The 17,955-nt window shown below is 36.3% G+C and overlaps 1 protein-coding gene across 1 annotated transcript in view; it reads right to left on the reverse strand.

The window, feature by feature from the left end:
* Arhgap5 (Rho GTPase activating protein 5) overlaps positions 1-17,478 on the reverse strand; it is a gene marked incomplete at its 5' end in the record, with an annotated part of 55,127 nt that extends 37,649 nt beyond the window's left edge. The window contains 1 exon segment of the mRNA XM_005376949.2: positions 13,591-17,478. Within this exon segment, the coding sequence (XP_005377006.1) occupies positions 13,591-17,307 (3,717 nt within the window).
* Between the last annotated feature and the right edge of the window lie 477 nt (positions 17,479-17,955).

The following is a 17,955-nucleotide window of genomic DNA, read 5'->3' on the forward strand; positions in this document are numbered from 1 at the left end:
AAAAGTCAAATAATTCTAAATGTGAGATTTATGATATCTTCAAGGATCTACCCATATTAACTGTATGATGAGTTACTATTTGCTATTACTAAATTAACACCTTGCAATTCAACAGACCCTACAAACTGGCTAAAGCAGCAGAAATCTTGTAACACAAAATGATAATGGATTTAGATAAGGGTCTAGAGAAAAGAACACAGACTGGAAAGAATATCTGAGAATGAAAAGGTTCAAGAAAATATTAAAAAATAACTTTACAAGTGTAAAATCATCAGAATACTAGCTTACACTAATGTAACAAAATTCATCAAGTATTGTACTATTTATTCTTTAGCTGAATCAAACTGACAACACTGAAGTAGATACTAAAGGACAAAAACCAACTTAAACACAGCTATCTTCCTCCCTTTCATTGAACACATGAGCTAAAAGCTGGTTATTTTCTTAGAATGAAGCTTCTCACTCAGTTTCATTCTCTTAAAGCACTGCTTTTCAAACATGAGTAGGTTATGAAAGTAATTCAGAAGGCCACAACCAACACTTCCTTTGTCACTGTAACAGACCAGTGAATCAAAATAAAATGTACAGAAAAGCTTGGTATTATTTTATAAAATTTCATTTTAGTTATGTAGATACATTTATGTGTAAAAATGGACTACTATTTAAAAAGAAAGTTCTCACTACTGGTTGTAATCACATATTATAGAGGTTTTGGTCTCACTACTAACACTAAATTCATTTTGGAGTACAAAGCAAGATACCTAAGAGCCAAGCATAAACCCTTCTGTGTCAAGAATGACAACTAAGCTCAGATATATCTAAGTAGCCATTTTTAGATGCCACGAATGAGGGAGGCTGCTAAGAAAGGGTCAGTGATTCACTTATTTTGGGGATTGGGGATCGAATCCAAGGTCTCATGCATAAGAAAGTTTTCTAACCACTGTGCCACACCCTCAACTCCTACAGTTTATTTATTCTTACTGTCTGCTTATTAAAGGATCATCTCTCTGTTATTTGGTCACTCAGCATTGGTAGCTGCTCAAAGCTCTGTTAGGCCAATCTTCTATTGTCAATCCCTAGGGGATTTCATCTATTACTATTTATAGTTCATTTCTCCTTAGTATGAATCTCCAATTTAAACCTCAAAACTCGTAACTGCCTGACATCTCCACTGAACTCTAAAACCAGTTATAATTTCTATTCCTCAACGCCCTCCCTATGGATAATGATGGACATCATTATCACTGATAAAAACCGGACTAGCCAGAAATCTAAGAAATATCTTTTCTATCTTATTTAGTATCTTCACCCCCATATGCAAGAAGACATCACCAAATCTTAGCGATTTTAAGTACCTCTCAAATCTATCCCTATCTCCAATGCCATCATTCTCCCTCCCGGACTCAAACTCTAAATTTTATGACAGTTTGCGTGCACTGTTGTGACATACTACCCAGTCTTCCACATCCACTCCATCCTTCAACCCATTCTCTGTACTGCAACCAAATGATGCCAAAAAAATAAATTCACTCTCTCACTAGCTTCAAATTACTCAGGCTAAAAACTTCCAAACATTACTCACAGATCTCAAGAGTCTGCTTTGTACTCTCAACTTTCTCCTTATACTACTCTCTCTCATAGAAATTATATGACCTAGAGACCAAATCCAGTCTGCTAGAGTTTTTGAAAAGTTTTATTACAATATAGCCATGCTCATTAGTTCACATGTTGTCAACGGCTGTTTTTGCACACCATCAGATCTGACAGAGATTTGTATGACCCTCAAAGCCTAAAATATGTACTACCTGGCTCTTTGCAAAAAGCTTTTTAATGCCTGCCTTAGTGACCACACATTGACCTGCTTTAAAAACATACAATGTGCCTTCCTACCACACTCACATGCTATTCATTCAGCATTAAATATTCTCTAGTCTACCCCACTGTTCTCCTGTATAACTCAGATTCATCTATCAGGTCTAACTAAAAATTACTTTTCAAGCAAGCTTTTCCCCACCAGTTAAATCAGAACATCTTGATTCAACGTACCTACACTTTAGTATTCAATAACCTCAAATGGTTACCATGTTAGAATGACAGCCATAATCTTAAAAGTGTCTATTCCTGTGTACCCCACTCTACTAACATACAGTAAGTCCCCAAGTTATGAACATTCAAGTTGCAAACTTTCACAGATACAAACAGACCTCAAAATACATTTAGTCGTGAACAAAACGCAAAAGTAGCACACGTGTCCATGGACACTGTCATAATTGTGCTGCTGTGTGCTTACTGTACAATGCAGTAGTATACAGTAATACAATGCCCAGGATATCAGGAAGCAAGAGAAAAAGCAGTGGTGATGTGAAGGGGACTGGAAATGGAAAGCAATAACCATGGAAACAAAAGTGAAAGTAATTGAGAGACTGGACCTACGCAAAAAGATGGTGACATTGCTCATTCTTATAACATGAACTGTTCAACCACTGGCACAATTCTAAACAAGGACAAGATCATGGAACATGTGAAGTCTGTTGTGCCAATGAAGTCATTTTGTCAGACTTACAAACATCTGACATCTGGAAAATGTTCTCCAGCAATGAAACTCATCTGTATTATAGGCAGATAGAAGTTAATGCACAGTCTGAAAGGAACTGGGTTCTCAAGAAAGTCAGCACAAAAATAAAGACATCAAAATTGTGGACAGCAGAGCACGGTGGTGCATGCCTCTACCCTCAGCTCTCAGGAGGCTGAGGCAGGAGGCTGGCTTCAGTTTGAGGCCAACTGGGTTACACAGTGAGTTCAAGGCCAGCTTGCACTGCATAGCTACACTTGGGGAAAAAAAAATTGTGCCTTAAAGGCAGATGCGAACAAGGCCAGGCCTCAAGATAAAAGGTATAATAGCCAGGCCTACATGCCTGCCTAAGGGATACACAATAAATTGAGATTATATTGTAATTAGCACCACCTGGGCCCATTAGTACAGATATGCATCAGTCGCTCAGATGGGTGACTAGAGCATCTGGACCCACCCCCTCCCACAAAACACCTTTGTTCTTTCCTTGTACTCTTCTTAAGGGACTTGTTTCCCTATTGGATCAATATCAGCTAAACAGCTATACTTGAAATTCTATTTGTTGATTGTACTTTGATCCACACACCCATGCTGTGACTTTGCTGTGTAAATTATCCGACAAAGGGCCTCGTTACCGCATTTGGGAGTCCTCCTACAAATCAAGGAACTTTTCTTCTCATTTCTAATGTAACTCTAACTACTCTGGTTTCAGACTTCCCTCAACATTGTGATACCATAAACTTGGGACATTTGACATCTAACAGGTCAAGACTTATAGTTCTCCTACATCATTTTGGAAGCCCCAGCAAAAAATTGGAAGGAGGTATGAGTTTGCTTTTGTTTCTTGGCACTCTTAACTATTTTGATTGGATTCTGGATTACGGTTTGTTTAGGTAATCAAAAATTGTCATCCATTGTTCGCTGGTTGCTTTATGCCCTCTGTTGGTTATTTGCCGCAAATCAAAAATTCAGTATGGAAGATTATGATGCGGGTTTCTGTGAGGGGACATTTTTATTTTGCCAACTGTGTGTCTGTATTCCTTGTTTGGAGGTTATAAGATGGCTTGATCCTGTTGTACAGACGCCTTTTGGAATGGCTCTGGCTGACAGCCTACATGGGTGTATGTGAGGATTCCGCCAGAGGCTATGAGACATGAAGTTTGCCTCTGAAAGGGATGGTTGTTATAAGTGTGTCAGGAAATGTGCTTCTCTTTGCAATCCTGAAAATCTTTTTTCCTTTCCAACTGGAAGCTCCTGAAACCCTCAAAAATGAGTGCTCATTTATAAGGACACTGAAGATAGGAATTTCTTATATAGATAGACTATATAACCCCATCCCTAGGTTAGAAGGAAACTGAAATTCACGCTCATTCAGGAAGGTACACATGAGGGTTTTGGCCCACCCACTGGCTGGTGAGGGGTTTCTCATGCAATTGGCAAGAGACGCTCATTCTGAGACACAGGTGGAAGAAAATGATTTCTGGCAACACCAGAGTTATTTCCCAAAGTATGCATATTTATAACCCCAAAACAATAAAGCTTAAAGAAGCATCTTTAATCTGTCCTTTGATTTTCTTTCTCTCACTCTCTCTCAGAAAGTTAAGAAGCAATTGTTTGGTTCTTTGATAACTGGAGTCAATTGTAGCTTTTATCTTCAGAGGCATGTTTTGCTAAAGACGGCAAACCTGCCCTGGGAAAAGCTTTTGCCATTCTGAGAGATGGTGAGGATCTGGTTCTTGTACTGCATAGGGTAACTTTTCTATCTTACCTTGTCCTGAGCGGCATTTTGTCCAAGGTATTTCTCTTCTCCATGGCTGCCAGATTCCAGGACTCTCAATTCTACAGCTTTTCAGAATGATGAGTTTTCCCCTCCCTGCAACCCCGCCAGAGTGAAATTGTTCTTCTTAAAAACTGGTCTAGATTTAATCCTCACTCTCAAAGAATAAATGTAAATGTTCTATTTCAAATTGTCCAGCCTTTTTTGCCCTTAGGCAGAACTACAATTAGTGAGTATCTCCATTCCTTTCACTTCCCCCTTCCCTCAAAAATGCTGCTCCATAAGGTGGACTAACAGGTTTTTATAGCACAGATGAATTAATCCATAGAATAAAAAATATTCCTAGGAAACCTTAAAGTTTAATAAAAAGTTTTTAGCAGAAACAGGTATCCAGGGATAGCCATGATTTCTCTCCAAAACACCTTACAATCATTCTTGGAGATTTGTTAACTGAGAGCTAAAAAAAGCCTAATACCTAAGTATGAGCCAAGGGTTACAGGGTCATGAAGAAGGGGGGCCTGGGTATACCGTAAGAGTGGATAAATCCAGTTCTGGCCACTTCCTCACACCTCCAGTTTGCTGCCCCTAACACTGAATGGGGCTAAACTTCAGGGTCACAAAACAAGGAGGATATACTGGGATGCCTTTTTTCCCTTTTTTCTTTTCAAAACTGGAAAAAACTGTCATAGATATCCAACAGGGCAGATTTGAGCCCTGGGAGTTGTTCTTCCCCCACGTTCTGGAATACTATATACTTAGCTCCCAAAAAGTGTCACCTCGTCTCTTTCTACACCCAAACCAGGTCTAAGCACTGCCCCCACCGAAAATAAAAGTTGAAACTGCCTTTAACAGTCTATCCCTTTAGAAGAAGCAGTTACAGGTAGCTATTAAAATAGCAGTTTTGGCTCTCAGCTGTGACTATCAAACCACCATGGCTATTAAAACAACTGTCAGCATAGGTCTCTTTTTAAAAAGTCTTTGCTTTCATGGGTGTAAAAAGTTTTTTTCCCTTCTGATTCTTATTACAAGATATCTCTGTTAATTGATGACCTATAAGAAAAGTTGTGACTAATCTATTCATAGTTTCAAACCTAAAAACTGTAAGAGTTATAGTTTGACTTTGCCAATACATTTGAGAGCGCACTCTGACTTAAATGTAATTGTTTTGGGTTTGTTCCTCTGTCTGTTCAACTGGTGTCAATAACCACTTAAAACACCTACAGCTGTTTCAAGAAAAGTATTTTTTTAGCACAATAACCTTTTCTTTTTCTTTTTTATAGACTGCTCTTTTTGAGATTTCAATAGAAAATCATTTATATAGGTTTTTTGGGTATCCAGAAACATTATTAAAACATCAGATGAGGACTGATAAGCTCAAAGGCATAGGATCTATAAATAAAAGCCTTAAAAGTTTGATAACATAAATATTATGCATGATTTAGGTTAATATGTGTATTTCAGTGTGTTAACTTTTAGGTATACATTATCCTCCAAGAGTTCTAGGTAAGTTGGCTTATAGATAAATACTCAAGACATTATCTCAAATGCTTGTACACAGCTTATCAGTAAGCTAATTTAAATCAGTTGATAAGAGTAAAGATTGTCTTTAAAGTTGGTAACAAATTTCCATCCAGGTTGTTAGATAACCAAGATAATAATAATCAGTTTTATAAATCTAATGTCTATTATAGTCTGTGTACCATAACTCCATGAGTTTTCCTTGGTCAAAGATCATACACACATATACTATAACTTTTAAAAAATATTAACTCCTATGATGAGTCATCTAAAATAATTGTTTTGAGTATAATTAAAAGGATAAGATATTGAGATGCTCTTGGTTAAACTTATAAAACTAAATTTAAAAGCCAGGGTTCTACATTTTATTAAAATAATTTCTTCTGTTCTCATCGGACTTGGTTACTAAAAAGTGAGCTTTAAGAGTTAAAGAATATGTAAACATTAACATATAAAGTGTTCTCAATAATTAGTTTGTGATTGGTTAAATAACTATTATCTTAGTTTATGACAGAACATATTATTTGGGAATATATCTATGTATACATCTAAAAACAAGCTACACTGTGAGCCTAAGCTTTAAAGTTTAGAAAGTTAAGACTACATTAATTTAATACATATGAAGTAACTTAGATGCTCTCTTTTATACAATATACATTTGCACTTTAATATACAAAATGATTGAAATTTGACCTCTCTTTAAATTTGGCCCCAATATTTAAATTTGACCTACACCTATTGACTTTAATTAAACAAACATTTTTGTTGTTATTGGGTAGTAAGTCTAGTCACAGTCATTAACACTGTTTCTAAATTTATAAGCGCTATAAAGATGTCCTTAATTCTTTTTGGGGGGGGCATACAAATGAGAGGTAGGAGGAGGGTGGTTCAGGAAAGACTGTGCCAAAAAAAATGGAAGTGATCTGGAGAGCAGGACAGTATCTGCCCAGGGTCTTGTTCTACACATGAAAAATACTGATTCAACAAGGAATCAAACACATGGGAAGGGGCAGCTATGGTGGTGCTTGGGAATGAACTAGCCCCAGTGAGCAGGGAAAGGTACTTTAATAGCGGGAACACAAGACACAAGTCATGGACAGGGGCAACGAGCTCAGCTGAGCACGAAAGCAGATATGACACTGTTATATTAGAACCATTAGGGCAAACAGCAGACAGCATGTGCAGGTGGAAGGAGTGACACAGCAGGGAAAATAAATGAGGGGGACAGTCAGGGGGCAACTCAGTGATGGGCAGCCAGCACCCCATGTGAGGATGACAACAAGCCAGTATGTCCTTAATTCCTAATTCCTGTAAATATAGTCACACTTTATAAAACCTGTTCAAGGAGTCTAAAACTTGCTTAAGAGTAAAAATTAAATATATGTAAAGATTTCTATATAGCTGTGATACTAATTATTACTAACCTCATGGTATATTAAATGATGTATTCATGTTTCCCAAATGTACAGACCTTCAAAGATGCAAACTAAAAAATATCCTATCACCCTGGTGACTTCCAGGAAAGTTGTTTATGGTGTAAACTTTTTAGGCTCAAGTATCTGGCTTTCTCATACTTCTGTTCCAACTATTTGTGATAAAAGTGCATGCCAATCCAACATAACAGTCAACCAGATGATACAGATACTTCAAGATTATGCTTATGTAATTGTTGTGTATCTAATGTATGTTTTATAACACTTAGAGATAGTTGAACATTGGGCAATCAAGGCAATGTCACTAGAAATTAAAGATTAGACATTAATAACCTATAAAGTACATCTATAGACAAGTACATTCTTAAATGACACTCTATTAAAATATAACAAATTTAGGTAGATTTTTTACATCACTTAATATCTTATTATTAGATAAAGATAAATGACCAGAAAGTTCTTTCATATGAAAATGAAATTTGAATTTCAAAAATAATAACAAAACCTAATGGTTCTAATACAATACTCTCATAATGTCTTTATGACTCTCATGCTAAAATGCTATGTTGCCCTTGATCTCAGATTCTCTCTGTAAAACTCTGTAACTGTAATCTGTTAATATTCTGTAGAGATTCAACTTCTCTTCTTTTTGAACTGGGAATGGAACTCAGGACCTTGCGCTTGCCAGGCAGGCAATATTTTGGTCCTGGCCTTGCAAGGTTAACAAGGATTCAGGACACGAGAGGACCTTTTCTACAAGATCATACAATTTTGTATATGTGCTGCTGAAGCGAGCACAAGATTGTACACCTTTGATGAATCACCCAACCTCTTGAGCAGGGAGACTGTTGGACCCCAGAGAACAGGAATCAACCAGTGTACAATATGTTAAAAGACAGGGTCACTAGAGAGAGAAACATCTGCCATGGTTCCATAGAAAGCCCACAGTCAGTCAAGACCATGACCTATCCTGGCAGCTGACACTGACAGAAAGCTGAGAAGTTCTATACCTGGTTCTAAAAGTAACCCTTAAAGAGCTTTAAGTGACTTTGATATACAGTGAAAGGTTAATTTTGATTAACTCAGGTCTCACTTTCACTTGGTCTTAAACATCCAACAAAAAAGTACACCCAAATGATATATAAAAAGTAACACTAATTACTGCATTGACCCCTGCTGGCTCCAATCACTACACTGAGCGCTGCTGGCTCAAGCTACATGTATAGCTGGTCACTACTATGGTTCAAAGAGGCTAAAAAGCTGTAATAAAAGCACAGCAAGTCTTTAAATTCCTTAGCTAAAGTTCTTTTTCAAAATCATCAAACTCTCCATCTTCTTACAACTAAAGCTGGAGGGACTTGTGACAAAAAATATCTGACTTACATATAACCTCCATCAATAGAGAGGTCTAGGAGCCAGCTGGTTCCAATCGTTATTCCAGTCCCTTAAGAACAATGTCTGGAGATGACTCCTTTCTCAACCTGCCTTTCCATTCTAGTGCTCACGCTCATGCTCTACATGCTTTAATCTCTTGAAAAAATTTATTCTTGCCTAGAGGCTGCCAAACTCCAACTAATGACACAGGTGGAACCAACAATAAATGTGCCAGACTCATTTTACCAGAATCCACTAGATAGACCCTCTGAAAGGAGTTCATAACTGGTAAACCTCAACATGACTTCTAGTCAAGACCCCTTAGACTAGCCCTCTGGAAAGAACCCCAGACTGCAGTCTCCCCTACACTGGGCCTTCTTAGCTCAAAGCAGTTATACTGAAACCACTCATTCTTCCCTAACCACAGTTAAGTTAGCTCTTTAGAGGAGGGAATATTATAGGCAACTTCAGATAGAAATTTAAATACAGGCAGAGAGGGTCTGGGCTCTTAAGGAAGTCAGCACAAAAATAAAACATCAAAATTGTGGCTGGAGGTGCATCTGAAGGCCAGGCCTCAAGACAAAGATTCAATTGCCAGGCCTGCATGCCCCTCCTAAGAGATAAACTATAACTTTTTTTTTTTGGTTTTTCTCCGGTACCAGGAACCGAACTCACGACCTTGCGCTTGCAAGGCAGGCGCTTTTGCCGCTGAGCTAAATCCCCAGCCCCGAGATAAACTATAACTTGAGATTATTGTAATTAGCACCACCTGGTCCAATAAGTCTAAACAGGCATCAGTCACTGAGGTGGGTGACCAGAGCATCTGGACCCATCCCTCTCCCAAAATGCATTTGATTTTGTACCCTTGTTATCTTATTCATTTCCCTATTGGGTCAGTATTAGCTAAGCAGCTAAACTTATAATCCTATAGACTGTAGTTTGACCATGTTGTGACCTTGCTGTATAAATGATCCCAGAAAAAAAGGCCTTTGTGGCCAACCCAGTCGAGAACCTTCTTGGGAATCAAGGAACTAGTCTTCCCTACTATTTCCAATAAAACTCTCCTAACTTCTTCCTTTGGTTCACATCTTCATTCCTCAATGTTGTGATGCCACAAACTTGGCACATCTGACACCTAACAGGTCAAGAGTTGTATTTCTCCTATATCAAATGTGCTTATCTCTACACCAATAGTCTAAGGTTTAAATATTCAAGTTTTCTATTTTACAACAGAATAAGCATATATACCATGGCCACCAAAATCCCTTATCTGTAATCCTTGGCAAAAAACCTTTGGAATTCAAACAATTTTTAGTCACTAGCAATTTGGTGTGATCAAAAAGTACAGTGAATGCTGCTGCTGAGTGCCATCCAACAGAAAAACAAGCAGAAAGTTGAATTTTAGTATCAGTGTGCAGTAAGTTTCAACTTGTTCAGTGCAGTCAGCTGTGAACTACAGTTGAGAGAAGGTACATTTTTTTTTTTTTGGTGCCAGGAATCGAACTCAGGACCTTGCACTTGCCAAGCAGGCACTTGTGCTGCGGAGCTATATCCCCAGCATGAGAAGGTACGTTTTAAAATGTACTGTGAATTCATGCATTATGAGCAATGTATTTCATCACAGTGTGTCCTCATTCACCTTATTCATGAAAGAGGACTTCCAGAACTTCTTCAGAAAGTAGCAAGAACAATGAGATAAGTGTGTTCCAAGCCGGGGGGGGGGGGGAGTATTTTGAGAGAGATTAATGGCAATGTGTCTTTTACTGTAATAAATTTTTAAAAATTTAATCATTCCCTGTATTTTTAAATTACACCTTTTTTATCACACCACATGTATTTTTCTAGCAGGTTATTTTGCTTAAACTTTCAAATTTATGAGCTTTAATTATTAATAGTATTCTCTACTACCTTATAATCTGTTCTATCTCTAATTATGTCCTCTTTGTAGTATGTGTGTGTGTATGGAGGGGGTGAATTGGGGATTGAACCCAGGGCCTCACAATAGTCCTTTCCATTATAAGACAGGGTCTCACTAAGTTCTGCAGATTGGCTTTGAATGTTTAATCCTCCTGCCTTGGCCACTTAAGCTGCAAGAACTGCAGATATATACCACCACACCTGGCTCTGTGTTTGTTTGTCTTCTTTCCTCATCAAACCTGCCAGATTTTTCTATTTTTCTAAGTCTATTCAAAGACATAGCTTTTAGTTTAGTTGATTTCTCATGTGGTCTCTGAACTTCTATCATCTTCTATCTGAATGTCTACATCTGCCTCTTACTAGACTATCTGATGTAAATCTCCCAACTGCAACCTGAATTCCAGCACAGCTTTCCTTATGGTTCAGACTCTGCTTAGATAATTTTAGCTCCAAACTAGCTCTTCGATTTAGGAAAGACCCTTATAAATGTAATGCTATTTCAGTACTCCATGATTACGAGTTTCCTTATTATATTTTACCTTGCTCACAGTTTTATGCCAGTGTAACAACTGATTCCCCCCACCTAAAATATCTTTTCCTGAAAATCCAAAAAATACTAGAAACTGATTACTGTTTCATCAAGTTTTGTGAAACTAACACCAAACTCTATGATTTCTTCCCAGCCCATGTTGCCTTAAAGTAATTTTATTTGGTCATATCATAAAATATGCCTAATTTTCACAACAAGTTTACCATGTTTTACCATGTTTTAGGCAATGCTCTAAATACACAGTATTTCTCATAGCAGCCCGAAGAATGATGACGATCTCCATTTTCCTAGATAGTGGTATAGACTCTCATATATAGCTAGTTAGTGACTGAGCCTGGATTCAGTCTGGTCTAGACTATGTGCTTGTAACTATCACACTATGCTTCCTTTCCTTCTTTTTTAATTTTAAAGAGAATAATAAAAAAAAAGATATAGAATTTCAAAACAAGATGATAGGAAACTAACAATGGTTATTATATTGCATATTGTTATCTTCAAAGTAGTTGCTCAGATTACCAGATATAGGCATGTAAGATTGACCAAACAATATAAACAGTAATTGTTCCTTTCAATGAATAGAAATTAGTAATACAATTATCTTAGCCATCTTGTGTGTATATATGTATATATATAGTATATATATGTATATATACATACATATGTAGGCATATATATATATATATATACACACACACACACACTATATATATACACTTTATATATAACTTCATCTTCTTCCTTTCCTCTTTCCCAATACAGGTGTTCTTTCCTTTGTGAGCAGTTTCTTTCCCTTTCACAATATCTATTATACCTTTTGGATCTTATTTACCCTTTCAGTTTCTTACACTAGGGAGAGAAATGCAATGTTTATGTACACATGCAAGTCACTTTATTTCACTTCTGAGTATGGTCTCTTGTATGTTTCCTTTCTTAACCCTATTCCAACCACAGGATTATTATCTTCTAACATTTCACCTCTTGAAATTTTTATACCCTTCAACAGCTTTCTGAAAAATAAGACAACTTCAATTACTCAACTCTAGCTTATACAGTACTATGAAAACAATTTTTACACAAACTAAACTGCACAGCAGTCCAGCCATTCTGTAATACATGAAAGAAAACTGCCATGAATAGATGTTATATACTGACCCCAGGGAGACCCAAACAATTTTCCATTTTGTAATATTTGCACTTACATAATGACATTATCTTGAGATGAGACCCAAGTCTAAATAATGAATTTGTTTGATACACATCATGCTGAAGATCAAAACATTGTGGACTTTGGAGCACTTCAGATGAGATATGCTCAACTTTACAGGCAAATGAAGATAGAAAACTGAAATTTTTTTGGTCTATGGCAAAATATGTAGATGGGACTAGTGATAAAAGGTTGAGCATGAGAGATGTCAGACATATTTACTGTCAGTAGCATGTATCATGAGTTAAGAGTATGGCTAGATGTCTAGATGGTCTTACTTAAAGAGTTTACATATTTAGCCAAAAATGATAATGGTAAAGTAAGAAAATCCTGTGCTTAAACTTGGAAAATAAAAATGTAAACAACCCAACTATAATTGGGGCAGCTATATTATAATGGAACAATTGCTGTATGTGGGAAAACTATCTAGACTAAGGTTACTCAAAATATACCTGTCTTTACTTGGACCTGATACCTAACAATCAGCTGCAGTATTTAAAATCCATAAAACTGTGGATTTAAATGATGAAAAGTTCAATACATCAAAATAAAAGCCTATCAAATGCTATTTTAAGACTACACAATCCTGAATTAAAGTCTATGTGAAATCAAGGGCCAAATATTAACAGAAACTGCTGAAATACCATCATGACAAAAAACTAATAAAAATAAAAGTCATTATATATAACTTTAACAGAAGCCTACTGTGTACTGTATTTAGGTTCCTAATACCTAATAGTATCAGATAAATTAAAATCTATTGAAGATGTAAAAAACAAAACCTTGCTATTTAGTCAGAATTCTACAACTTAAATTTCAAAAGCTTTTCTGTATGCTTTCAAGCAGTATAAAACTACCCATGACCTGAAAAACTTATTTGTTACAGTTTTATATGACTATTAATATCCCTGAAATAGGTTTTACCAAATTAATATTCTAGAACTGATAGGTAAGAATGGAACAGGCAAATAGGACTGCAAACAGGAAAAAAAAACAAAAATCACTTATTTGGGTTTCTATAGAAAACATAAACACACTCACCTAGAATTTTACGAAGTCAAAAGTTATACAACAAGGAAAATACAAAATGCACTAAAATAACAAAAAGAATCTGTTCCATAAAATATTCAAAAAAATTAAAGAGATACCAGTATGAATAATCTTAACTGCTCATTAGCTTGAAAAATTATCAAAAAGCAAATAGAATAATTTTTATCAACATCATTTACCATCAATTAAACTTACCTTTTTATCTTCTTTCACTTTGTGGGTTTTCTTCTTTATCTTCTTATCATCTACTTCCTGGTCAGAAGTGATTGCAGGATTATCAATACCACCTTTCCAAGTTTCAACAGGAGAAAGAAGTGGATCTTCTTCACTACCACGATGTCTTCCTTTTCTTTTTGTTTTAGAAGTAGTGAAAGCTTCATCATCACTTGCATCTGAGTGTGTTCTTCTATAGTATGACTTGGCTTTACTAAACAAGGTTTTAGATTTATATTTGTATTTTGAAGGCCTCCGTTCCCCATGACTTTTTGAGGGTCTATCAGAAAATCCATTTTCCTCATCTCCTTGGGTATTATTTACAAATGAGTTTCGAATTTTAATAATTCGATTCTGACTATCATCTGGAACAACATAAATCTCATCAGAATAGCCCTTCTGTTTGAAAATTGTGTCGATGGGTTCCGCATAATTATCTGAAGAATCCATATCTTCAGGATGTGCCAAAGGTACCCGGGAAGTCTGCTTTCTTGGATTTTTACCAATACCAGCTTCAATTGTTTTTAAAAGGTTTGGATCCAGTTTTTTCACATTTGCCTTAGGTACAACTGGTTTAGGTTTAATAGGTGGAGGCACTTTATGGTTGCGTTCATGATCATGACAGTTTGGGGTGCTATGAACAGGATATTCATTTCCTTCCAAATCTAATCTGTATCTGGAGCGGTCACTGGGTGTTGGAAGCAGCTGTACATCATCACCAATTGGACTATAAGGAGGTGGTGCTTCTGTATCATCATCTGAATCAGGGTAATTATTATAGGGAAAACAATCTCGGGGAGATGGTAGGAAAACATCTTCACTTTGATGGGTTGATTCTCTTGTACTATCAGACAGATAGGAATTTTCTATCATATTTTTTTTCTCAAGAACATCACTAAAAAACAGAGTAAAGACCTCAGTTTGCCGATGATACTGAGACAAAGAATACAATGCTGTAAATTTAGCAGTGATCTCAGTTGCAATATGTTCTCCTTCAGTCATTAACTCCTTGATAGCTTCATTTTCAAAAAAATCTGCTTGGCTGTCGGTAACTGCCACCAGCTGCACAGGAATTGTGTCTTGAACTTCTGATAGAAATGCTCGAAGCATTCCCATTGATGCTTTCCGTTTGGCAGAGTAAACTAAAATATACCCATGAACCAGTTCATCCTTCCTTACTCCAATTGAGGAATGATATGATAATATTGTGATCTGTATTCGCCTCCTTTTTTCACCAATAATTTTATCAAGCATTAGGGAATTATTCTGTCCAGCTTGGGCAGCACTGCAAGAATGAGAATCAAGGAATGGTGAAAGTATAAGATCCACACTAAATGGATCTCCACACATGGCACACATGACAATCCTTAAGTCTGCTTCTGATACATCCTTATTGATGGGAACTGGGCTTACAACATCTAAATTGTGTTTAACTGATTCTAATACACCTCTTAGCGCTTGCTTTATCTGGGTTTCATTGAATTTACGAGGATATGTACCGGCAGGTACATCTACAAAGGGACACTGTAACTTGTTTGCCAACTGCTGTCCTTGATGCCTGAGAATTGGTAGATTCTTACTAATGGAATCTCTCTGGTTAGCCAGAATTAACGTAAAGGGAAGATTAGCCATATATTTATCTTTTCTGATCTGAGAAGCTTCAGTTCTTATTTTTCCAATAAATTCCCCAACAAAACTCAATGACTCAATGGAATTGAATACACAGAAGCACCCATGTGGTTTAAAGGCGGCAGTCCATAACTGACTCAAAATGTAAGGCGATTTGGCATCAACAGGCCGAAGATCAAGTTCATAAATTTTTCCGTCTAAGGCATATTCATCATCAGTGGACTGTGTCCTTATCTCATTTGCTAGTTCTTGGGCAAGGCCATCTTTCCCTAAAATGAAGAGGTTAACTTTATCTATATTTGTACTATCATGATACAACCGTAAGCGACCATGATCCAACTGCAAAAGACTACTGGCAAGTAATTGCTCCACTTTAATGTCTGTACAATATTGGCCACTAAGGCATGTTTCTTTAGTGGGATGATAAACAAATCCTATATGTTTAAGTAGTAGAGATTCCCTATCAGGTGCAAGTTTCTGTAAAGCTTTGTATCTAGGTTCTTCGCTTAGAACTGTGTGAATTTCACTCATTTTATCTGAACTTGGTGTTGCATTAAGATCTAAATCATAAAAAAGTTCAGAATGTTCAAAAAGCATTTCCTGAAACTCTTCTTTGGCTTTTTCAACTATCTCTCGCTGATGCCTACTATATACCTCTTTACTATCTGCCTCTGTGATGTATTTGAAGGCTTCATCTTCCATAACAAAGCATATAACTTCCTCCCATGGCTGCCCTGGTGAAATGAACTGAATCTTTTCCAAAGTCTTTTTGAATTTTTCCTTCATTTCTACTCTCCTTTTTTCTGATATCAGATGTTGTACATGGTTCTGATAGACTTTTTCAGCTTCTAAAGTGCTTAGGAGGTCAAATGGGATCCGTCTATCATTAATTTTGTCTATATGGTCAGTTTCATCCCAAGGTGTTTTTTCTAGCACCACAAAACATAACTGGAAATCTGTTCTCTTCTCCATTAACTTCAAAGCTTCTGACCAATTCAAATGTTCAATCTCTTCAAGATTTGGCAAAAGAGTGTTAAAAGCTCTTGGTAGGGTACTTAAATATTCCTCTCTTCTTTTTCTTATATGTTCCTGTTTAAGTTGTTCTATATGTTTTGAGAATGTATTTCTGGCTTTTCTTGTTCCCTCTAAATTGATGTATTCTTCATAATCAGGATGATTTTTTAACTTATTACTAACAGTTTTCCACGTTGCATGATAATCTCTCACAGTCTGTACAAGTTTTTCAAACTTATCTGTTGCTGTGACAACAAGTTGTCTCTGTGTTTTGTAAGCGTCCAGATAGGGAATAATTTTAGGCTTGCCACGAGTTTTATCCAACATTTGTACCAGCGCAGTGAAACACGTCTCAATGTTGACATTAAATCGTGCTGATGTTTCCACTACAAGAAGGTTCTTTTTGTTTGAAGCAAACGCCTGAACTTCTCTAAGATAATGATCCACACATTCATCACATTTAGTTGCTGCTATTATTACAGGTTTTTTTGATTTTGATAGCTGAACAAAAAGGTTATTCACAAATTTAAGTTGATCATCAAATTTCCTATTGCATCCCTGACTTACATCAATGCACAATAAAAACCCATCTACATTCAGCTTCCCCTCAGGCATTTGCTTCTGCTCAAAGTCTTGCTCTAAACCTAGCTGATCAGTGCAAATGTACATTAGTTTTTCTGCTGACTGCAACTTAGAGGCAGCTGCACGTTTTATATATGGTTGCAAATTCGTACTCCGATGAGGCAAGAAAGTCTGGTCATCAATGAACTCTGTTTGTTCAATAACATGAATTTTGCATTCTACTCCATCTTCACCATTTTGTGTTATGTCACCCCAGTATAAAAAGTGATCATTGTTTACTACTCGTCCTCCAAAGTCAATGGTGCTAAGCACAGAAGTATGTTCTGGGTAATATTCATCTGCTTTTGAGCGTACAAATCTATTGCACAAACAAGATTTTCCAACTCCACAGTTACCTTTGTCCTTTTCAGTCCCAGAGAGTCCAACTACACTGATAGTATAGGATGGGGGACGAGGTTCTTTGTTTTTTGCCATTATAACTCTCTTCTCATGTCCCTACATTCATAAAGATAACCATATATATTTCTCATTCTGAAAATAAAATCATCTTAAAATACAGATCCCAAATTTCAGAATTCTGTTTGGTTCTTTGTATATCCCTCATTTCTGCGCAGACAAATCTTCAAGATCATATGGATCATCTTCCTAGAAAGAGAAGGGGAAAAGATAAATCTTAATAATGTACTGTATAAAATGAATTACAGTAAAAATATTCATAACAAAGCCCATGCAAGTTAATAAGCCTAATAATAATGGTACATGTATTTTAAGAAATCACCACAAAAAGTCTGGTTTACTGGAAGAAATACAAGATCTCAAAATTTAATGCAAACCTAACAAAATAATTAAACACAAAATCTAATGTAATATTTCACAATTTTAAAATAATCCCTTCTTAAAAAAAATAAATAAATAAAATAAAATAATCCCTTCTTAAACAAATGTGCATTATTGTCTCTAATTCCTATGGGTTTAAGCAAACAACTAGCTTTCTACTCTCTCAATATTCCTGCCTTCTCTGAGGCTACACTAGTAGTAAGTAATGGACTGACTGCTTTAGCAACTCCCTCACAACTTTTAAGAAATACAAAACTACCTACCATGCTTTCTGTTACAGATATC

This window comes from Chinchilla lanigera, unplaced genomic scaffold (assembly GCF_000276665.1).
Source record: "Chinchilla lanigera isolate Chin_1 unplaced genomic scaffold, ChiLan1.0 scaffold00008, whole genome shotgun sequence".
NCBI lineage: Eukaryota > Metazoa > Chordata > Mammalia > Rodentia > Chinchillidae > Chinchilla > Chinchilla lanigera.